At 63.2% G+C, this 22,609-nt stretch overlaps 1 protein-coding gene across 24 annotated transcripts in view; it reads right to left on the bottom strand.

Annotated features, from left to right (window-relative positions):
* Positions 1 to 9,488: 9,488 nt before the first annotated feature.
* The window catches only part of PLEC (plectin), a 63,103-nt gene continuing 49,982 nt past the window's right edge, over positions 9,489 to 22,609 (bottom strand). For 23 of the 24 annotated variants that reach the window (XM_069780241.1, XM_069780242.1, XM_069780243.1 and 20 more), the window contains 4 exons: positions 18,604 to 21,984; positions 10,767 to 17,780; positions 9,977 to 10,117; positions 9,489 to 9,581 (listed from right to left, as the gene is read on the bottom strand). In XM_069780241.1, the coding sequence (XP_069636342.1) occupies positions 11,445 to 17,780; positions 18,604 to 21,984 (9,717 nt within the window). In that variant the 3' untranslated portion in view covers positions 9,489 to 9,581; positions 9,977 to 10,117; positions 10,767 to 11,444. The remainder of the gene's footprint in view (positions 9,582 to 9,976; positions 10,118 to 10,766; positions 17,781 to 18,603; positions 21,985 to 22,609) is intronic. The other variant, XM_069780262.1, reaches the window with a different exon arrangement.

Here is a 22,609-nt window from a genome sequence, read left to right as displayed (position 1 = left end):
GCCAGTCAATGTGGATGCCAGGGCAGGCAGCTCCACGGCTCCGCTCCCGGCAGACTCCGGACACCCCTCGTAGACTCCCCATAACTGGCCTTGCATTCCATCGCACCGGCGTGGCCAATGCCGGCTCAGCCACATCTCCCCCTGCCTTGCCCACGCGCCGGTGCATCCCTGCACACCACCAGGCAGGCGTCCCCTGAGCCGTCCCCAGCCACGCGTGCCCCTTGGCAGGGGATGCCCTGCAAAGGGAGCAATCCTGGGGCTGATGGCCTCAGCCAGGTTCGCTGCCGGTACCTCTCTCTGAGTCCATGCCGTTGGCGAGATAAACCCAGTGCTGTCCCCACAGCTGCGGGCTCCCCACGCCTGCACCCAGCACTTGCAGCTGCGCTTGGTCCCATCCCAGCTTGCCCCAGGGGGGGACATTTCTTGCCCGAGCAGCTGACCCGCACTCTCCCTGTCCCAGCGGCTGACCCAGACCCCCAGGGCGGTGCAGGATTCACCCCAGCTCCCCTCGTTGTGGTGCAGATGCCCATGCACACCCATGCAGTCCCCGGCCATGACCCGCCCTGACAAGGCACCTCGGCTCGTCCCGCTGCACCCAGCGGTGCCCGTACCTCTCCAACTCCTCCCCATCCGGCGATGACCCCTCCACGCTCTTCCCAGAGAGACCGGCATCATCTGCAGCACAGCACTTCTGCAAGGAGAGCAGAGGGACGGATGGGGACGGGGTGTTGGGACTTGGCAAAGGGGCAGGAGGAAGAGGCTCCACCAGCCTCCCCCCGGCACACCAGTGCAGATGGCTCAGGGTGTCATTGTGTGTCCCCCCAGGGACTGCCCTCCTTCCAGAGGGGCAGCCGCTGGTCCATCCTCACCAGCCAGGGCAGAGCACCCTTGGCTGGGACCCCCCGACCTCCATCGTCCTCTCCAGCCTTGTGGCCCTCACCCACCAGCTGTCACCGGTACCTGCGGGTTTTGGCTCTGCTCGTCTCGGTCTCCTCTGCCGGGACGAGCACCGCTCAACATGGTGGTTCCCGCAGTGCTCCTGAATTTCCCAACTCTTTTTTACCCAGGATTGTTCCCAGATCTACACCTGCCAGCCCCTTCGGCTCATTTTGGTCGCTGGTCCCCAATGTCCCTACATCCACCCATCGCCAGGTCATGCACTGCAGAGCCCACGATCTGGCGCCTGGCTGAGCCTAAACCAAGCCATGGCAATCTGACCCACAGCGCTTCCCAGCTCGGCCAGGGGCTCTGCTGCTCACCCACCTCATACTTCCACCATCCCCACAACCACCCCATTTCCCCAGCCCCATGCACAGGATCAGTCCCCTCTGCCCTGGAATGGCCAGTGCCTTTGCTGCGGGCAGGCAGTATCTGCTGGAGGCAGCAGGGCTTGGGCAGGCAGGACATGGAGGGTGGCAGGAGATGATCATCCTGGTTTTGGGGCTTTTCCAGCATAGGGAGTTGAACCCGAATCATCCCTGGGCACCCTGCACACCCTCAGGGCACCCTGGGCGGTGGAGCCAGCCCACTGCAGAGGCACGGAGCAACGGCATCTCGGACAAGAAGAAAAGGCGCGGGGACGGGCAGTGCCCCTCAAACCACGGCAGCCAGCACCTCGAAGAAGCCCACGCAATCTGTGGCACGTGGCCACGCACAGACTGTACACATGGCCCCGCGGCACGTTTCTGGGAACGCGTGTCTGCGTGCAATGCGCTGTCCCGCTCCTGCACGTGCCGGGGCAAACAAGGAGCTACGTTAACGGAGTGCTGTGGGGAGCGTGGCATGCCAAGGCCATTCACCATGGTTTGCTGAGACCCTGCAGGTATGGTGGGAGCTGCCGCCCACAGGCACCGGCAGCCGGGCTCAGCCCACTCAGGGCTGCGATGCGAGCAGAACTGAGCTGGGGCACCTCGAGGAGGTCCGGCCACGGCATGGGTGCCATGTGGAGCTGGCGGGACCAAAGCCACCATGTGCAGGAGGAGCAGCCCCCCCATGGCACCCTCTGAGCTGCACCGTCTCCCCCCCACTCTCCCTTCCCCAAAATGCACCTCAGGGTACAGCCCAGCTTGGGGAGACACAGTGCCCCTGCCTCCCCCCGCCAGCTCCCACAGGGACCAGTGTCTCCCAGCAGAAACCTCCTTTGCTTCTGTGTCAGCACCAGAAGGGCCAGGAGGACGCAGCCATGGTGGTAAAGATAACACTTTATCAGCCATACGAGCCCTTCTCTTGCTGCAGATCACCGCGCTGCGGGGAGAGGCAGCTGCTTGAGCTCTGCCAGCCCAGGAACTGCTGTCTGCGGAAGATGTCCCCAAGGTCACCTCCAGCTGTGCTTCCCGCTGCCATCGGCTGCCTGCGCCATTGGAGGCTTCCCAGGGCCCTGGCTCTGCTGGCTCAGAGCCCGCACACCTTGTGCAGAGCCTGTGGCCGTTCCAGGCTCCAGTGCTGTGAGCTCAGCTGCTTTGCTGCGACAAGTGGAAGGAGGTGCCATGTAAAAACAAGCCTAGGTGCAATGCCTCTCTGCACGGGCATGGAGATGGCAAGGATGAAGATAACAGTGGCTGCTCCATGCCCTGGCAGAGAAGCTGGGTTTGCAGGAGGGATCGCACCGTGCCTATAACCAAAGGCTGAGGGAGATGCGCACACTCCCACACAGTCCTGGGAGCCCTGCAATGAACCTGTCATTAACCCTGGTAACACTTCGCCAGGTCACCTGGCTGAGCATAACGAGGGGGAGCAGCCTGTGATGCTGCAGATGCCACTGGGAATCCCACAGAGGGAAATGGGAAAGCGTGTGGTGCCAGCGGCCGGAGCCCTGGAGAGGCTGGAGGAGGCCAGAGCGGGTGATGGACGTGCTGCAGCGAGCAGCAGGGTCTGGGCCGGGCTCCAGCCGGCGGCAAGGGGCCGCATCCAGCACAAAGGGCTGCAGAAACATGCGTGGGGAGGGGAGGAAGGGGAGACACAGCCAGCTCTGAGGCTTCCATCAGAGGAGCAAGGGAGCCCGGTGCTCAGGAGCGAGCAGACCCCTGGTTCGTTTTAGCCAGGGTGCAGCGAGGGTGGCTGCGGAGGCGTGGGAACGAGAGTGCAGGTGCTGCCAGAAAGGCTGCGGGAGCAGGAGGTAAAGCATGAACATGGGTTACGGTGGTGCCATGAGGATGGTGATGAGCACAAGATCTGAGCAAGGACAGGTCGACCACGTGTCCGAGATGTTGTGCACAGGCTCTGCCTGGGAGGGGAAATGGCTGAGGACCACGGACTCAGTAAATGGGAGATAAAACCGATTTGATGCAGAAGTGACGCAGCGATGCTGCCCTGGCCAGCCCCGGCGGCAGCCCCTGACAAGGTGCTGGTAACGTGGCTGAGCAGGAACAGCAGCGTGCCCAGCACTTGGGGCTGGACGGGACTGGGGGTCACTGGGAGGAAGCGGCAACCGATGCAGCTGCTGAGGAAGGAGCAGCAGGCAGGGCTCTGGTCAGAAACCTTGCCAGAAAAAGCAGCAAATTGCAAGAGGGTGCGTGGCCGCGTCCTGGCAAGGCTTTGCCTCCCATAGGCACAAGCCAGGTTCCCGGGGTGGGAGCGAGACCCACTGCTGGGTGAGCAGGGGAGCAGGCGTGAGCGCAGCACAACAGTGGGGGGGCCTGGGGCACGGGGCAAGCGGGGGCATGGGGCAAAATGCAGTTTGTCCTCGGCTGCAGAGTCCAGAGCTGAACAAAAGCGCCTGAGAAAGGGGCTGCAGGAAGGGATGAGCTCCCCAGGGATTAAGTGTACCCAACACTGGGGGATGCTCACTGAGAAGAGAGTCAAGAAGAGACGGATGTTTGTTCACATCCCAAAACCTGAGTAAATACAGAAAAAGGACTGTATTCCACCATGTTGGAAGGGGAGAGTGGCAGTCTCTCATCAGCTCTGGGCCATCAGAGATGTCCCCGGGCATGTGCGCTCACTGCAGACCCTGTGTGCGTGATGCCCTCTGCTGTGGTGGGACCCCGTGGCCCCATGCACCCCACAGCCGTGGCCACTTGTCCCTGGAGCTGGTGCCGGTGCCCATCACCGGCTGGCCAAGCCACAGGCTGCGTGTCAGCTCCCTCCTCCCCTGGGGCCAGGTGAGCGTCTGGGGAGGCAGCGGGACGGTGTGGCCAGGGGCACCGAGGCACATGGGGTCATGGCAGCTCCAGTGCAGACCAGTGCAATCACCCATGGACCATCACCCACGGTCCTGCAGCCCTCCTGCCCTGCACCGGTGGCCCCATGTGCCCCATGGGTGAGCCCTCATTGCGGGCCAGGACTGCAATGTTCGTGGCGCATGGTGCCAGCCCTGCTGCCAGAGCCTGAGCATGGTGAAGCTGTGCCACTGGGGAGCTGGAGGATGCCGCCACAGGCGGGTGGCAGATGACGGCATGGGATGGCCTGACCACAGCGTCTGCGGTGGGAAATGCTCTTCCAGCAACAGTGCCCAAAACCCAGTCCGGGCTGGCAGGGATGGAGTGTGGGCTATTGCTGCCAGCCTGTCCTAGACACAGTGCGGTGGCATGCCTGCACAGGCAGTACTGGCCGCCCGAGTCCTGGGGACATGCCAAGAGACACAATACAATGAGCAAACCCCAAACCAGTGCAGGGATGCCTGCACACTGGGTGCTGCAGGTGCCTGCAGTGGGAACAGCCGCGAGGGTCCCTGCAGCTGCAGCCTGCCCCGGCATGTTGCAGGTGGATCCAGAACAGCCCCCAGCCCCAGCTCGGCTGCTGGCCCGGGACAGCCACCAGGCACAGTGGGCTGTGCCGGCTATGCCCTGGGACATGACAGCCGGAACAAACGGATTTGGAGCTGCCTGACAGCAGCGACGCAGTGCCTCAGGAGGGAGGCACAATTCCCCGCACCACGCTGCCCGCGCAGCCCCACCAGCGGCTGCACGGCTTGGAGCATCCTGAGGCTGCTCGGCGCTACCGCCATCCACACCGCTGACACGCTGGCCCTGCACCCAGCAATGCCCCAGCTTGCAAAGCTGCCTGGTGCCCAGCAGGACGGGCGACACGCTGGCTGCAGCCCTGGGTCAGGCTCCCAGGCAAGCAGCACCATCGCCCCGCTCGCACCCCCAGGACCTGCAGGAAGGACAGGGGTGGATTCACCAGCCCAGCCGACGCCAGCCCCCCGCGCAGACCATGCCGTGCCGGTTGATGGCACAGAGACGCGGGTGCGTTACCGCGGGGCAGTGCTGCCCTTGGCCGGCACGCATCGGGATTTCGCCGGGGCGAGGCGAGGACCTGCCCACAGCCACTGGGCTCCGTGTCCCAGGGCAGCAGCACGGCACAGGGAGGGGGGTTTTGGGGTCCCAGCACGTGTGGAGGAAGCAGAGCTGGGCAGCTTATCTGCCTAAAGAAAGGTTCAGTGCCCCGGCGAGGTGGGGGGGCGTGGGAGAGGCTGATCCGGCTTTGTGGCTGCTGGGGAGTCTGTACAGAGAGTTCCCAGAGCGGCACGCTGCGGGCTGGAGCCAGCAGTGCCCGGGGCGGCGGGTGCATGGAGCTGGCAGCTGGTGTGTGCCAGCAGGGCCGAGCCGGCTGCCGCAGCCCCGCTTGGGACGGCAGCCATGGGTCCCACGTGCCAGACCACGGCCAGAGGCAGCTACTGCGGCAGAACGGGGTGGTACAGCCACTGTTGCTGCTGTTCACGCAGTGATGGGCGAGCACCCGCGTGAGAAACTGTCCCACCGTGGGGCTGGGAGGTGCAGGGTGCCCGGGCACATCCCGGCTCGGCCGTGGCACACTGGGGAGAACCGCGTGGCACGCTCGCCCAGCGAGCATCTTGACGGTCCCACCAGCGCGGTGTGTGAGCAGGTGATGGGCTGTTTGCAAATGCCCGTGCACGCCGGGCGGCTGCGAGGGCGGCGAGGGAGCCCTTCCAGGGCTGACTGACAGCCACGACCGGCGCGGCATTCAGCGCTTCACATGCCACCACCCTGCGGTTTTAACTCTGTGTGACAGTTTAGCTCGGAGAGCCTGAAAGGGGTGAACTCTGGCCCGCGCGTCAGCGGGGCGAGCTAAGCTGCAGTGCATTAAAAACGGGAATATAATAGAGTTATCCATCATAATTAGCCTGGTCCAATTACACGCTCCCTCAGCCGCTCCCGGCGCGCGGTGCAGCTCCGCGGCAGCTGAGGCTGCTCATGGACGAGCTGCCAGCCCTGTTGCTCCTCGCACGGCATTCGGGCTCAGCCGGCTGTGCCAAGGATGGCAGGGTGGCAGACACCGGCCCTCTCGGCCGCATCGATCAGGAGGGAGCCACAGGACGGGGCAGTGCTGCCAGCCCCTGCCGCGGCTCTGCCCCAGATGGGCTGTTCACCCACCACCCTGGCACGGCAGGGCTGGAGTTGCTGGGCCGTTGCCAGCTTGTAAGCCTTGGCCAAATCCTGTCCTACAGATCCCCTCAGTAGCGCCGTGCCGCGTGATTCGGCTGCGACTGCTTTGGGGACCAGTGAGAGGCTGAGCCACTGCCAGCCCCGGGGCTGGTCCCCGCTGTTCCAGCGGTGCCGCTTGCCATCGCGCTGCCTGTGCCAATCCCAGCTGATGCCGAGCCCTGCCACGTGCTGCCTGTCGGCTCCGCACCAGCACCACCAGCGCCCACGGGAAGCCAGGCGGCTCTGGGGCTGGCACATGAGAGGCAGATGCTGCCTGTGGGAAGGGCCTTTGGGAGGGATGGGGGGGTCCTGGGCAAGGAGGAGGGTGACATGAAGTGGGACGAGATGGCTGGAGAAGGTCCATGGACAAGGGATGCCGTGCCAAGTGGGAGGACAGACCTTTCCCATGCTCTGCACAGCTCGCCCCGCATACCCGGTGGGCGCCCGGCAGCAGCCAGCCTGGATGCCCAGGGTGTCCCCTCGCCACCTTGCCGGGATGCCCAGGGTGTCCCTTGCCACCTCACCCCCTGTGCCCCTTTTCCAGCTGCCGCAGTGGGATCCCACCACCCCAGCTCGCCCATCACCCCGGCAGGTGGAGCAGCTCCTGCCCAGTGCCGGCCCGACTCACTGCGGCACACCGGGGAGGGTCCCAGTGCCAGGGCCAACACGGGCACATGGCTGAGGGGCATGTGGGGAAGGGGGGGGGTTCCCTCCGGCAAATGGGTACTGGTCCCAAAGGCTGGTCCCAGGGTATTCACTTAGGAGCCGGGGGGTTTCTCACCCAGGGAAGGGGAGCTGGACCCCACAGATGTTGCGGGGAGGTGAGGGGCTTCTAGCCCATGGAGTGGGACTGGGCCACGGAGGTCAGCATTGGATGCAGAGGGGTCTCGGTGGTCTCATGGGGTTTGTGAGAGGTGTCTCGCCTTGAGGGGATCAGGAAGGTGGGGGGGGGGAGCAGGGAATATCTGAGGGGGCAGTGAGGTGGAGCATGGCCGCGGGCTGCCCGTGCCATCCCCAGGGAGCAGTCCTTGCTGCCCTCCCTGGGACCCATCCAGAGCCCCCCATGATGGGCACAGCAGCTTGTGACCACTTCCAGCGCAGGGGATGCTCCCCTCCATGGTCCCCCCGCCCCTGCTGTGTCCAACGGCCGCATCCCAGTGCAGCCTGCTGCAGGCCGGCAGGAAGGGACGCTGCTGCTAATTGCAGACGCACAATGCAATTAACGTGCTCCCAAGCTGCTGCCATCTGTCTGGGCCAGCCCGGGCTCTCCGTGCTGCTACAGGGGCCAACACGCTCAGCTGCTCCCAGCACAGTCCCGCTGCTCCCATGCAGACCCCACCAGCCCCCAGATGTTGCATGGCCCCCGCGAGGTCCCGCGCAGCTCCGGTGCTCCCGGTGCAGTGCCTAGTGGGAGGCATCGCTGCAGGACGAGCTTCCCGGCTCAGGGAGACCCTGCCTGGAGAGAGCAGTGGCACATGGCTCACAGGGCTGGAAAGATTCCTTGAGCCATCCAAGCCAGTGCCAGCGAATCTCCTGAGTGGACGTCCGTGCCGACGTCTCCCCCGTTTGCCCAGGCTGCCCCTAATGAACCCCCGCTGTCCTGCCTGCCCGGCCAGCTTGCCCTTATCCCCCCAGCCCCTTGTCCTCGCAGCTGACCAGGGCTCCCTGACCGTTGCCATCCCAGCCATAACGGCTCCTGCACTGCCAGGCTCTGGGCAGAAGCCAAGGCGCCGGCAGGCACAGCCCTGGCCCAGCAGCAATAGCGGCACACATCAGCACAGCGTACGAGCGCCGTGGGGGACAGCGGGCACTGCCCTGCCCACAGCCGCACTGCCGGAGGGACGTATCCGACCCTGTGCAAAGGACGCAGCCTCAGAAGCCTCCATGCTACCAGCAGTGCCTGCTCACTGCTGCTCCCTGTCCCCAAAACAAGGGACCCGCTGGCACAGGAGAGACCCCGGCCCCGCTGCACCCACCTCACCTCCCAGGAGCACCGCCAGGCCGGGGCAGCCAGGCAGCTCCGGGGACCACCCCGCGGCCATGCTCCATGCCCGGTGGCACGGCGCTGTGGGGATGCCCGGGCACGGCTGTGCACAAGCCTGGCATGCTGGTGCAGCTCCTCACGCCAGGAGCCGGTCAGACCTCCGGTGCCCTGGCACGCTCCATCACGACCCGCAGCAGCACGCACCCAGGACGGCGCAGCCCACGGCACAAAGGCAACCGGGAGCCCCCAGCCTGCACCTGCAGTGGCGAGGCTGAGGCATGGCTGCCCATGGGGAGCAGCGAGGGTGAACAGACCACGCGGAGCTGCCGGCTGGTTTCATAGGATCTCTTTTACTGACCTCACTAGGGAGAGCCATGGGTCCATACTGCATGTTTTACAAACACTTCACGGTATATACAAGTCAGGTTTTAGTGTTTTTGCCCCCAAAAAGAGATGCTTTTGGATTATCGATCAGCCCCGGCTGCCCTGATGAGAAATGATTGGGAAATCAGGGGAGCGCAGGGCCCCGAGGGAGCGGGAGCCCCGGCTCAGGCTGGGCTATGGTACAGAGTCACCCACATTAGCATGTCATGCAAAAGCAAAACTGGATAATGAGAATAATAGTAACGAATGCTGAGGAATAACATGACTCGATTTACACGTGGCAAATGAGAGCAGGTGGGAAGGAGGAGAGGTGCTGTGGAGATCCGCGGGTGAGCCGAGCACCGTGCCGGGAGGCTGTCCCTGGGGAGGAGGGGGTGCACCTCGGGCACGCTGGCACGGGGCGAGGGGAGAGGGACAGGCGACCGCGTGGGTGCCTCTTGGGGGGCCAGGGTCAGCCAGGCCAAACGTGGGGGGCTATGGCCCCAACGGCCCGAGCCAGCACGGCCCCACCGCTGCGTCACTTATTGCTTCAGCCCCTGCCTGGGGCCCCGGTGGAGTGTGGTGGGGGGACGGGGGCTGCATGCTGCCAGGGGCCAGGGGCAGCGGGTGGGCCGGGGCACCCCACTGCCGGCCGAGGGGCTCCGGTGCTGTGGGGCAGCCCCTGCACCCGGGCAGCGTGGCCCCCGGTCTCTGCCCAGGGACTCTGGCAAGTGCAAAGGGAGAGGGAGCATGTCCCAGTGTCCTCAAGTGCGGTCCCACTTGCCCCAGGGCGGGGGTACGGGGTCCGTGGCAGCGGTGAGGGGAGTTGGGATGGACATCCAGCAACACTAAAACAAAGTGAACAGAAAAGATGGGATGAGACAGGGAGACTGGTCCATGAGATGAAGCCATCGAGCCCAGCCGGCAGTGCCGCGCGCCCGCCCCGCGCCAGCCTGATTGCCCCTGCACTGCCACAGCAAGCAACACCTCCCAACCGGGGCCGGCCCTCCCGCAGCTGGAGCAGCGGAGCGCAGCACCGGTCCGGCACAACCACAGCTGGAAAGCCTTCACCATGGGCAACTGTACCCCAAACCATACTTGGAGGAAAACGATACCCCCTGGACATCTCGGTGTCACTTCCTGGAGAACGCAGCACCCAGCTAAAGCCCCAGCACCAGCCCAGTGAGCCGCAGGATGGCGGGAAACCCCGGCTCCAAAGAGAGACTGGAAAGGTTGGTGTTACCTGTGCTGGTGAGCACGGCCGAAGAGCTGCCGCGTCCCAAGCTCCCCTCGAGCCCATCCACGACTTGCTGATGTCGGAGACCCAGCTAAGGAACTCGCCCAGCGGCAAGGGGACTTCTTTGGTGGGACTGGAAAAAGACGTCTGCCAGAGAGAGAGTGCGTTATTGCGGGTGAAGGGAAGGAGAGGAAAACCAGGAAGAAAGGAATTACCACAAGGAAGAAAAGAGGAGTCCAGTTTTACAGAGATCCGCCTTTTTTCTAACAAGAGAGCACGCCGGGCTGCTGCAGCGTCCCACGACCCACCCTGTGCTCAGAGGGTCCTGTGGCCTCCGCGCCCCTCAAGAGGGTCTGGAGAACCCCCGTGGCGAGGGGGGGTGCACGCGGCTGGGCAGCGGCTGGGGTCTGGGCGCAGGAACCGCGCGCGGAGCCGGGCTGGCTTTGGCAGTGCAGGCTCTGCCGAGCTCGGGCACGGGCTCTGGCGGACGCCTGTCAATTCATTAAGCCACATCAGTGTTAAGAAATCAACCTTGTGCAGAGCACTTCCCAGATACACGGAGAGACAGACAGACAGAGAGACAGGCAGCAGCAGGCGCGGCTGCCAGCTAGCGGCGACACAAGCCACGTGGGCATGGAGAGCCAAGCGCGGCAGGTGCATCCCGGCGAGCGGGCAGGCGGGCTGGCGGAGGTGGCAGCGGACACGCAGCGAAGCCCCTCGGCGGGCGAAGCAGTGGAGCGGAGGCAGGTCCCTCCGCACGGCGCGGAAGCAGCGGGCAGCGCCAGCGCGCACTTACGGTTGGGGCATCGGCTCCACGGCGTGGTGGTGGGGATGTGCCGGGAGGCCAAGCCAGGGAGCTGGGGCAGCTCGGGAGCTGGGGCAGCTCAGGAGCTGGGGCACAGAGCCCCCTCCTCGCCACGCCGAGAGCGGGTGGAAGGGGTCCAGGCAACAGCTCCAGGGCCGGTATGAAGTGGCTGTCTGGCACCGAGCAGCGGGGAGCCTGCGATGTCCTCCTCTGTTCTGCCGGAATGCCGGCTGCGGCACGCCGCGGGGACAGGGTCGTCTCCTCCTTCGGGATGCGGGGGATGAAGCCAGCAGGGTTAATTACAAAAGAGTCACTAAGTGGTTAGACCAAAAAGACGGAACTGTTTTCCTGTTTTCCGGCTCTGCCTCGCCGTCTCCGAGTGGCTGGGTGGGATCGGCTCTGCAGAGGGCAGGAACGGCAGCAGGCTCCCGGGGCGGCAGATCTGGGAGGGTAGTGTGTTTTCTCTCTCATCTCTTAATATACAAATACTGTCAGAACAATCGTATATATTAATATATTAGTCTAGTCTTTTTGGTTAAACTTTAGGCACTGCTTTGGAAGAAGAATGGAGTTTAAAAATTAAAAAAAAAATACTAGTGATTAGCCAGCAGCGTTGCCACATGCGGAGCAGGCGAGGCGGCGGGTTCCTCGGGCAGGGGCCGGCACGTTTCAGGCCACGCGGAGCGGGGGCCCACACAGCCCGGAGTGCTCCCCGCTCACCTCCCACCCGCAGCTCCTTCTCAGGAGGGACAAGGCGAGGGCCAGGGCGGCCGCCTCCACAGTGCTCTGGGGACCCGCGGTGTATCTGCGCCCAAAGCTCGAGGAAGAGTAGGAGGAGGAAGAGAAGGTCATGGAGAAGCCGGAGCCAGTGGCGTCGAAGCTACCTCGCCTGGAGCTCGACCGGGACCCTGTCCGGGAGCCCGACCGCGAGCCGGAGGTGGAGCCAGCGCTGCTGACGTTGTAGGGGCTGTAGTAGCCCTTGCTGGACTGGGAGGAGGCCTCCAGCAGCCGCAGGCCAGTCCCATCCTCGATCATGCTTCGGTCCATTGCATCCTTGTAGGAGATCTTGAGTTTGGTTTTGGGGCAGGTGAGATACTTGGAGTAGGTGTTCACGTCCCGCAGCTTCTGGGCTGTGCGCGTGTCGATGGTGCCCTTCTGCAGCGCCTCGTCCAAGGAGACACGGCCCTCGACATCGGGCTCAATCAGGCCCCCCGTCAGGTACTGCACCTCCAGGAAGCGCTGCCCAGCCTCGTAGTACAGCCAGCCCTTCTTCAGGGCCTGGGCTGCTGACATCTTCGTCTTGGTCCGTGGGTCCTCGAAGCCGTAGAAGGCCTTCTGTGCCAGGTTGATGCGGTCCACCATGATTTTGTCGACTAGGCCCTTGTTCACCGCGTCGGCGACGGAGCACTTATCCCCGGTGTTGGGGTCAATGATGCCGCCGGTGCAAGCCTGGGCTTCCAGCAGCCTCTGCCCTGTGATGTTGTCCACGAGGTTGCGGCGCATTGCCTCCGTGATGGACACCTTCTCCAGAGTGTCCGTGTCCAGGATGCCTGCCACTGGCCCAGTCTCCTCGGTTGGGTCGCTCCACATAGATATCTGCGTTCGTGTAGGGGCTGGGCTGACGGTGTAGGAGGAGGATGAACCCACAGAGGACGACCGTGACCGGAAGCCACTCATGTTGCCAGAGAGCATGTCTGCAAACTCGGTGATGGAGAGGGTGCCTGAGCGGTACTGGTCCAGGGCTGACTGGTCGATCAGGCCCTTGCTGATGGCATCGTCGATATCGTACTGGCGCCCGGAGCGCCTGTCGATGATCATTGACTTCACGACGCCGTCAGAGGAAGAGGTGGTGATCTCTTCCCACTCACACTCCTGCTCCGACAGCTCCAGGTAGGTCTGGTGGTCAATGAGGCCCTTGCGATAGGCTTCGTACACGGACATCTCCTTGCCCGTCTCCGGGTCAACGATCACCACCCTGCGCTTGCGGACAGAGGACTTGGAGGAGGTCTTCCTCTCCCGCTTCTTCTCTTTCAGGGGCAGGAGGCAGAGGCCAGTCTCTGGGTCAGTGATGCACCGCTCCATGAGCTGCAGGTAGGTGAGGTTCTCCTCTGTGTTGGGGTCAAAGAAGCCCTTGGTGTCATCGCTGGGATCCAGCAAGATCTCATTCATCTCCTCGTCAAAAAGGCCCCTCTTGTAGGCAATCTCCACAGGGAGGCGGTGGCTCTCCTCGGGATCGATTATGCCTCCTGTTGCAATCTGGGCCTCGAGCAAGCGGATCCCATGGTCCTTCAGGATCAGACCCTTCTTCATGGCCTGGAAGAGGGAGATGAGCTTTCCAGAGTAGGGATCCCGGTAGCCGGTGACAGCCCTCTCAGCAGAGAGCAGCTTGTCCTTGAACTCAGGGCCCACGATGCCCATCCGCACAGCTTCCTCCACTGTCAGCTTGAGGCCCTTGATGGGGTCGATCACGTACCCTGTGGCCGCCTGCGCCTCCAGGAGCTCAAATGCGGTGCCTGGCCTGATGATACCCTTCTTCATGGCTTGGTACACGGACAGCCGCTCCTTTGTGGAGTCCACAAAGACACCAGCAATGCAGCTGGTGCCCTCCAGGAACTTCTTCAGGTTCTTAGAGACCTCCTCGATGGAGGTGAGGCCCTCCTGGAGGCGCTGGGCAGTGGCTTCGTCCATCACCTGCGAACGGACCAGCTCCTCCACAGTGATCTGCTTCCGTAGCCCCCGGAAGGTGAGCTTCCTCGTGTCGCAAAGTGGAAGCAGGAGGAGCCCGCTGTTCTCGTCCTTCCGGCACCGCTTCAGGAGCTGCGTGTAGCTGAGCTTCTCCTCCGTGGACGGGTCCACGTAGCTTCGCACCTCGCTGGGCTCCGACAGCATGTCATACGTGTCCTTGTTGATGAAGCCCCGCTGGTAGGCCACCTCCAGGGGCAGATGGAAGCCCAGGTGCGGGTCGATGATGCCACCGGTGGCTATCTGGGCATCGAGGAGCTTGAGGGCCTCTTCGCTGGGAATGAGGTCTTTCTTCATGGCCTGGAAGATGGAAATCTTCTGTTCGCTGTACGGGTCTCTATAACCAGTCACAGCCCTCTCTGCGGACAGGAGCCGGTCATGGATTTCAGGCCCCACCACGCCTTTCCTGACCGCTTCGTCAACAGTCAGCATCTCATTCTTTGTGGGGTCGATCATGAAACCGGTGGCAGCCTGGGCCTCCAGGAGGGAGCGGGCCACTTCGGAGTTGATCAGCCCCTTCTTCAGTGCCTGGTAGATACTGAGCTTCTGCTTGGAAGAGGGGATGTAGATGCCAGCCACACAGCCTGACCCATAGAGGTACTTCCAGACAGTCTCCACGTCCAGGAGCTCCCGGAAGGTTTTGGAGCCCTGTTTCAGCAAGTTGTAGATGTCTAGAGAGATGATCTTGGCCTCGTAGAGGTCCTCAGCCGTGATGCGGCGCCGTACGTAGTCATAGGATGTGAGATTCTGCTGCCGGATGATCTCAGTCTTCTCGATGATCTCAATGATGATGATGATCATGCGCTCCTTGGACACACGGCCCGACTGGAACTCCTCCATGAGCTGCTTCCGCTGCTCCTCTGGCAGCAGGTCTGAGTGCATGATCTCCCACAGCGACATGGAGGAACCTGCCCTGCTGCCCACAGGGATGTCCACCCGCGTCTCCTCAAACACCTTCCGTGTCTCTGCCTCTGTGTACACCTGGGTCTTCTCCACCACTGTAGGCTTCTCAGGTTCCCGCAGAGGCAGCAGATACAGGCCCGTTTCAGGATCCTCAATGCACTTCTCCTTCAGCTGCCTGTAGGTGAGGTTCTCATGGGTGTTGGGGTCGAAGAAGCCCTTGGTGTCATCGGTGGGGTCGGAAAGGGTTTGGTTCATTTCCTCATCAAAGTAGCCCCTCTTGTAGGCCACCTCCACGGGGAGGCGGTGGCTGTTGATGGGGTCGATGATGCCACCAGTGGCGATCTGGGCCTCGAGCAGGCGGATGCCGTGCTCCTTGACGATGAGTCCTTTTTTCATGGCCTGGAAGAGCGAGATGGTGTTGCCTGAGTAGGGGTCCTTGTACCCAGTGACAGCCTTCTCAGCAGACAGCAGCTTCTCGTGCAGTTCAGGCCCAATGACACCAGCCTTCACAGCCTCATTGACATACAGTTTCCGGTTCTTCACAGGGTCGATCAAGAAGCCGGTTGCTGCCTGGGCCTCCAGGAGGACCACGGCGGTGCTGGGCCTCAGCAGGTTCCTCTTCATGGCCTCATAGATGTTCAGCTTCTCCTTGGTTGCCTCCACGTAGACGCCGGCAATGCAGTCGCTGCCATGCAGGAATCTCCTCACCGCATCTGTTTCAGAGAGGTCCTTCACCGATTTCTTGCCTTCCTTCAGCTGCTCATACTGGGCTTTGCTGATGATGCGGGACTCCACCAGCTCACTGGCAGGTACAGGTGCCCGGAGACCACTGAATGTCAGCTTCTCCTGCTTTTTGGTCTCTGCCTCCTCGATGATGGTGATCACAATCTTGATGATCTTCTCGATGGTCACCTTGCCAGTCTTGTACTGTCGGAGGAGCTCCCGCCTGTGCTCCTCTGTGAAGTACTCAGAGTGGATCAGCTCCCAGATGGTCACTGTCTGGCCCTTCATGCTGCCCACTGGCACCTCGATGGTTGCCTTGTCAAAGCACTCCTTTGCCTGGCTGTCTGTGTAGACCTCCTCCTGCTGCGACTGGATGGCTTTGTCTGACAGGGGCAGCAGGCAGAAGCCAGTCTGCTTGTCACGGTGGCAGTTCTTCTGCAACTGGGCGTAGCTGAGGTGTTCTTGGGTGTTGGGACAATAGAAAGCCTTGGCGTCATCTCGGAGCTCGGACAGAGCCTCATTTATCTCCGGGTCCAAGTACCCCCTCTTGTAAGCAACCTCGAGCGGGAGCCGGTGGCTGTTCACAGGATCGATGATGCCTCCAGTGGCGAGCTGGACGTCCAGCAGACGGACCCCGGTATCACTGGGGATGAGGCCCTTCTTGAGTGCTTGGAAGAGGGAAACCGTCTGGCCCGTATAGGGATCCTTGTAGCCAGTCACCGCCTTCTCTGCGGACAGCAGCTTCTCATGAAACTCTGGCCCCACCACCTCAGCCTTCACTGCCTCATCAACGGAGAACAGCTTGTTCTTCACGGGGTCGATGATGTAGCCGGTGGCAGCCTGTGCTTCCAGCAGGGACAGGGCAATCTCTGGCTTCAGCAGGTTTCTCTTCAGGGCATCATAGAAGGTGAGCTTCTGGCCAGTTGACTCCACTAGGACGCCAGCAATGGCATCTGTGCCCTTCAGGTACCGCCGCACAGAGTCCATCTCTGCCACGTCCTTCACAGACTTCTTGCCCTGGTGCAGCTGATTGTAGAGGTCCTTGTTGATGATTTTGCTTTCCAGCAGCTCAGCGGCAGGCACAGGGGCTCGGAGGCCCTCGAAGCACATCTGGCTCTTTTTCTCACTTTCCTCCACAACCGTGATGATGATCTTAATGATCTTCTCCACTGTGATCTTGCCAGTCCTGTACTGCTGGATCAGGTCCCGCCTTTGGTCCTCAGTGAAGTATTCAGAGTTGATGATTTCCCAGATGGTCACCGTCTTCCCTTGGAACTTGCCAAATGGTGCTGTCACCGTGGCCTTCTTAAAGACATCCTTAGCTTCTTTGTCGGTGTAGACCAGTTCTCTTGCTTTGGCTGCCTGGTCAGTGAGTGGCAGGAGGCACAGCCCCGTGTCTGGGTCAGTCACGCACCGCTCCATGAGCTGCAGGTAGGTGAGGTTCTCCTGTGTGTTGGGGTCGAAGAAGCCCTTGGTGTCATCGGTGGGGTCGGAAAGGACCTGGTTCATCTCCTCGTCAAAGTAGCCCCGCTTGTAGGCAGCTTCTACAGGCAGGCGGTGGCTGTTGACAGGGTCGATGATGCCGCCGGTGGCGATCTGGGCCTCGAGCAGGCGGATGCCGTGCTCCCTGACGATGAGCTCCTTCATCATGGCCTGGAAGAGGGAGATCTTGTCACCCGTGTAAGGATCCTTGTAGCCGGTTACTGCCCGTTCAGCAGACAGCATTTTATTGTGCAGTTCTGGTCCAATCACTCCCTCTCTCACTGCCTCGTTCACCGAGAGCCTCGCGTTTCGCACAGGGTCAATTATGAAGCCGGAGGCAGCCTGCGCTTCCAGGAGCACCAGCGCAGTGCCTGGGCTGAGCAGCTTCTTCTTCATGGCTTCATAGATGCTCATCTTTTGATTGGTGGGTTTGATTAACAAACCGGCGATGCTGCTCTTGCCCTGCAGGTACTTCTTGATGTCTTCCCTCTGTGAGAGCTCACCAACACTCACAACACCCTTCGCCAACTTGTCTAAGCTCTCCTTGCTCAAAATGCCGGCATCAGCCAGCTTCTCTGCAGATACCTTCTGACGGATGCCGTCAAATGCGAACTCTGGCTCCCCGTTCTGTGCTAAGCCATCCACCACGTCTCTGCCATTGGGCACAGCTTTGACATCCAGCAGCTGCGTTGTCATAACCACAGCCTCCTCAGGCAGGTCGTCTGTCTGGATCATGATCTCTCGTGTCTGGGCCAGGGCGGCCTTGTACTCTTCCTGCATTTGCTCAAGTCTCTCCCTGAGCTTCTTATTCTCCTCTTCCAGGAGTTTCTCTTGCTGCTGCCGCTGTCTCTCCAGCTGCTGCAGCTCCTCCTGCTTGTGCCGGACATTTTCCTCTGCTTCTTTCTGATGCTTCTTGGCTTCGTCCAGCATGGCTTTCAACTGCTGCTTCTCCTGCTCCATCTCCTTCTGCTGCCGCTCCTGCTCCGCCTTCAGGTTCTGGGCTTTGTTCACCTCATCTTTAAAGAGCTTCTCCAGCTTTGTTTTCTCCTCCTCGATGAACTTCTCCTTCTGCAGCAGGGCGTCCTTCTCCGTCAGGAAGGTCTGCTGGAGAAGCTGCGTCTCCTGGCGGAGCTGCGCCTGCTGGGCCACCTGCATCTGGGGTGGGAGAGAGGACAGCATGGTCAGATGGCACCATCTGCCTAGGAGGGCAGCACTGATGGGGCAGCAGGGGTGGGCTGGGGCAGGAGGACAGGGAGGAGGGGTGGCACTGGGCTGGTAGGGGTGCAGATTCACCCAATCACTCTGCTATGTAGGTTAAGAGTTAAGGGAGCAGAGCTGAGGTTAGAGAGCCACAGCAAACAACACGTGGGTGGAACGAGCAGGGAAAACACACAAGCTCTTCTGCGGGAGTTAGGGAATCCCTGCCTGGTACCGAGGCTGGGATCTGGGGACAGGTCTTGCCTACGGAGAGGAATAGGGCAGGATGCGCCACGGGGCCAAAAAGCTGGCACAGGCGGTGGGAATCACCCCTCCGTAGCAGGAGCTGCTGGCAGCAGGAGGCAGCAGGGGGTGGGAGGTCCTGCTCTGACACCTCCCTGTGGGGTTTGCCTCGCTGCACCTGATCCTGGCTCTGTGCACGCCCTTGACTTGCACGTGGGGGTCCTGCCCCACAAGCAGCCACTCGCCGTGACCCCTGGCAGGGGGGACGGATGCTGGGGCAGGAGGCTCAGTGACGCCTCCGCCTCCTGGACGGCGCCAGCAGCCAGCTCCAAGCCCATCAGGTGCAGGGTGCAGCTCCAGGGCTGGAGGCTGCACGCCTGCGCTGCAGCAACGGTCCTTGGGGACCGGCCAGCACAGCTCCCAGAGCCTGGCCAGCCACCCACGCACCTGCTGTCTCAGGACATGGTGCAGGGCGGCTGGGGAGAGGGAAGGCCTCCCTGCGTACCACCACCGCTAAGGGGGACCCACAACCCAGTACCTCCTCTGCCTTCTGCTGCAGCAACGCTGCCTCCTGCTTCAGCTTCTCCTTCTCCTGCTCCAGGTCAGCGATGGCCCTCCGCAGCTTCTCCGCGTCCTGGTCACTCTGGTGCCGCTGGATCTCCAGAGTGTGCACCAGCGTCATCTTCTCCTGCGTGGCCAGCTCGGTCTCGTGCAGCCTTTCGCTGATCTCCTCCGCCTGCTTCTTGAACCGCTTGGCTTCTTCCTCGGCCTTGGCCTGGGCCATGCTCATCTCCGCCACGTGCAGCTTGAGGCGCTCGGCCTCAGCTGTGATCTCCAGCTGCCGCCGGCGCTCAGCCTCCAGGGTTTTCTGGAAACCCTCGGTCTCCTCGGCCAGGCGCTGCTGCATCTGCTCCTTGTCCTCCTGCAGCCGCTTGGCGTGCTCCTGTGCCAGGTCTTTCTGCTTCTGCAGCATCTCCGCCTCGGCCTTCAGCCGTGTGGCCTCCTGCACTGCCTGCATCTTCTCCTTGAGCATCTTCTCCGCCAGCGCCCGCTGCTGTGCCAGGTCGTCCTCAGCCAGCTTCCGCATGCGGGCAGCCTCCTGGGCCTCCACGCTGAGGCGGGCGACCTCCTCCGCCACCTGCTTCATCTTCTCGGCCTCCTCCGCCAGGAACTTCTGCGTGTTGTCCTTGTCCTTGAGGATCAGCGCCTTGTTCTCCTCCTCGATCCGGTTCTTGAGCTTCGCCAGCTCCTCCATCTGCACCCGGACCTTGAAGAGCTCCTCCTCTACTTGGGCCTTCTGCCGGACGGCGTCGGTCACCTCCTCCTTCAGCCGCTGCAGCTCCTCATCCAGAATGCCCTTCTGGTGGTCCGTCTCATCCAGCTGCAGCTTCACCTTGGTCAGCTCCTGCTCCACCTGCGCCTTCTGCCGCAGCGTCTGCTCGGCAAACTTCTTGTGCTTCTCCATCTCAGCGTCCGCCAGCTGCTTCTGCCGCAGGGCCGCCTGCTCCGCCTGCGCCCGCTTCGCCGCCTCCAGCTCAGCCTCCTTCCGCAGCTTCTCCGCGTCTGCCTGTGCCTGCGCCTTGGCCTGAGCCTCCTCCTCTGCCCGCTGCTTCAGCCGCTCGGCCTCCTCCACCCGCTGCCGGGAGAGGCTGGCATCCTGCTCAGCCTTGCTGCGGGCGAACTCTGCCTCCTCCGCCGCCCGCCTGGCCTGCTCGGCCTCCTCCCGCAGCCGGTCCAGGAGGCTCTGCTCTTGCTGCCGCGTCTGCAGCAGCTCCTGCTCCTTCTGCTGCACGGCGGCCAGGTGGGCTTTCTCCTCCGCCTCGATCCGCTTCTGCGCCGCCTCCCGCGCCAGCTGGATCTGCCGCTCCGACTCCTTCTCCGCCAGCTCCTTCTGCCGCCTGGCTTCCTCCACCATGGCCTTCAGCCGCTCCACCTCCTCCAGGGCCAGCCGCCGCTGCCTCCCGGCCTCCTCCTCGGCCGCCAGGATGGCCTGCACCTTCTCCTCAGCCTCCCGCCGGCGGCCCTCCTCCTCCAGCGCCAGCGCCCGCTGCCTCTCGGCCTCCCGCTCAGCCTGCTCCCGGCTGCGCTGCACCTCCTCCGCCTCCCCGCGGATGCGGCTCAGCTCCCGCTCCAGGTCGGTCTTGCCCGCTGAGGCCTTCTCGAAGCTGGCTTTCAGGGCACGGATCTCTTCCTCCACCTGGCGCCGCTGCCGCAGCGTGTCCTCCACCAGGCCCTTCTGCCGCTCCAGCTCACTCTCCGAGGAGCGCTTCAGCAGGGCGATCTTCTCCTCGATGTCCTGCTTGTGCTGGGCTGCCTGCTCCTCCAGCAGCTTGCGCTGGTAGGCCTCGTCCTCTGCCAGCCGCCGCAGCCGCTCGTTCTCGGCCTCCTTCTCCTTCAGGGCGATCTCCGCCTCCGCCTTCAGCCGCGAGGCCTCGTTGATGGCCGCCAGCTTCTCCTTCAGGATGCGCTCGGCTTCGGCCCGCTGCCGGCCAGCCTCGTCCTCTGCCAGCTGCCGCTGCCTCTTGGCCTCCTCAGAGAGGGCCCGCAGCCGGGCAGCCTCCTCGGCCAGCTCCCGCAGCTTGCTGGCCTCGGCCTCCAGCCGCTGCTTGGACTTCTCGCTGGTGGAGCGCGACTCCTCCTCCGTCTTGGCCTTGCTCTCCAGCAGGATCTCCATCTCGGCCCGCAGCTTGGCCAGCTCGTCCTCCACCTCCTTCCTCTTCTGGATGGCCTCGCTCACCTCCTTCTTCAGTCGGAAGAGCTCCTCCTCCAGGAGCAGGCGCTGCTGCTCCCCGTTCTCCATCTCTGCCTTCAGCCGGATCAGCTCCTGCTCTGCCGCCAGCTTCTGCTGGGCCGTGCCCTCCGCCAGCTCCCGCTGCTTCTCCAGCTCCTCCTCCGCCAGCTCCTTCTGCCGCAGGGCCGACTCCTCCGCCTTGGCGCGCTTGCGAGCCTCCCGCTCCGCGTCCTCCTTCTGCTTCTCTGCCTCCTCCTGCGCCAGTGCCTTCTTGTGGGCCACCTCCTCTGCCTGCAGCCGCAGCCGCAGCGCCTCGTTGGCCTTCTGCCGCCAGCGCTCCAGCTCCTTCTCGGCCTCCTCCCGCGACCGCTCGGCCTCCAGCTGCTGCTTCTTCAGCCGCTCGGCCTCCTCCTGCAGGTGGGCCACCGTAATGTGCTCCTGCTGCAGCGACAGCTCCAGCTGCGCCGTCTTCTCAGCAAAGGACAGCCGCTTGCTCTGCAGCTCAGCCTCAGCGCTCCGCTGGGCCACCTCCTGGGCCACCTGGATCTGCCGCTCCTTCTCGGCCTCCGCCTGCCGCATCCGCCGCTCGGCCTCCTCCGCCTGCAGCCGCAGCTTCTCCAGGTCCGCCACTGCCTTCTGCTTCTCCCGCGCCGCATCCCGCTCGGCCTGCACCTTGCGCTTCAGCTCCTCCTCTGCCTCCCGCTTCTTCTGGCTCTCTTCCTTCACCTGCCGGCGCAGGCGCTCAGCCTCCTCCTGTGCCTGCCTCTTCTGCCGCTCGGCATCCTCGGCACGCGCCCGCAGCTCCTGCAGCTCCGTCTCGGCGCCCACCCGCTGCTTCTCGGTGCTCTCCAGCTGGAGGCGGATGAGGCGGATCTCCTCCTCCACCTTCTTGCGGTTGTATTCGGCCTCCTCGATTAGCTTGACCTTGGACTTGATCTGGTGGTCGGAGTTCTGCCGCAACTGCATCAGCTCCTGCTGGATGTTCTGCTTCTGCTGCTCAGCGTCCACGGCCACCACCTCCCGCCGGGTGACCTCCTCCTGCATGCGGACCTGCAGCTCCCGCGCCTCTGCCTCCGCCTGCGCCTTGGCTTTGGCGTGGGCCTCGGCCAGCTGCCGCTGCTTCTCCAGCTGGGCCTCCACCTCCGCCAGCCGCTTCCTCTCCTCCTCTTTCAGCTTCTCGGCGGCTTTCTGGAGGGGAAAGAGGGTGCAGAGAAAACAGAGGGGGGAGAGAGAGAGAAATCACAAGGGATGCGACCGAGCCACGGTGTCAATGCCAGCCACAACCACGCACCACCGAGAGATGGGACAGTCCGGGGCGGAGGGGTGGAGGATGCGCATGGAATGGCTTCAGGTCCCTGGGCCTCCCCGCGAGCTGGAGGCGGTGATGCCAGCTTCCAGAAGACGTATGGCAGACAGGGGACACACGACTACCGTGTCCCACTTAGCACAGCGTGGGCGGACGGGCGACAGGACCGAGACAGCAGTGCAAGAAGCAAGGATGGCCCACGTACCACAGAGAAGGGATGGAGCGCGAGCAAAGCCCGAGGTGATGGAGACGGATGCGAGCAGCTTGCACACCACCACCGTGCCCACTGCCCTCCAGCCAGAGCCCTGCCCCGGCCCCCCGCAGAGGGGAGCCTCCTCCCATGCTCACCGGGGCTCCCCGTGTGAGAGGGGCCGGTGCAGAGAGCCATCACCACAGGGAAATGAGAGACCCAGCCAGAGCACCGGGGTGAGCAGGACGGAGGGGAGTGGGTGGCAAGGGAGGTGCCAGCGGAGCTTTCCCTCCCAGGAAAGCCTTGACGATGTGGAG

The sequence above is a fragment of the Haliaeetus albicilla genome, chromosome 3 (genome assembly GCF_947461875.1).
Source record: "Haliaeetus albicilla chromosome 3, bHalAlb1.1, whole genome shotgun sequence".
In the NCBI taxonomy this organism is placed as follows: domain Eukaryota; kingdom Metazoa; phylum Chordata; class Aves; order Accipitriformes; family Accipitridae; genus Haliaeetus; species Haliaeetus albicilla.
Note: the sequence above shows the minus strand (reverse complement) of the source record. Positions and strands in the feature narration are given on the sequence as shown.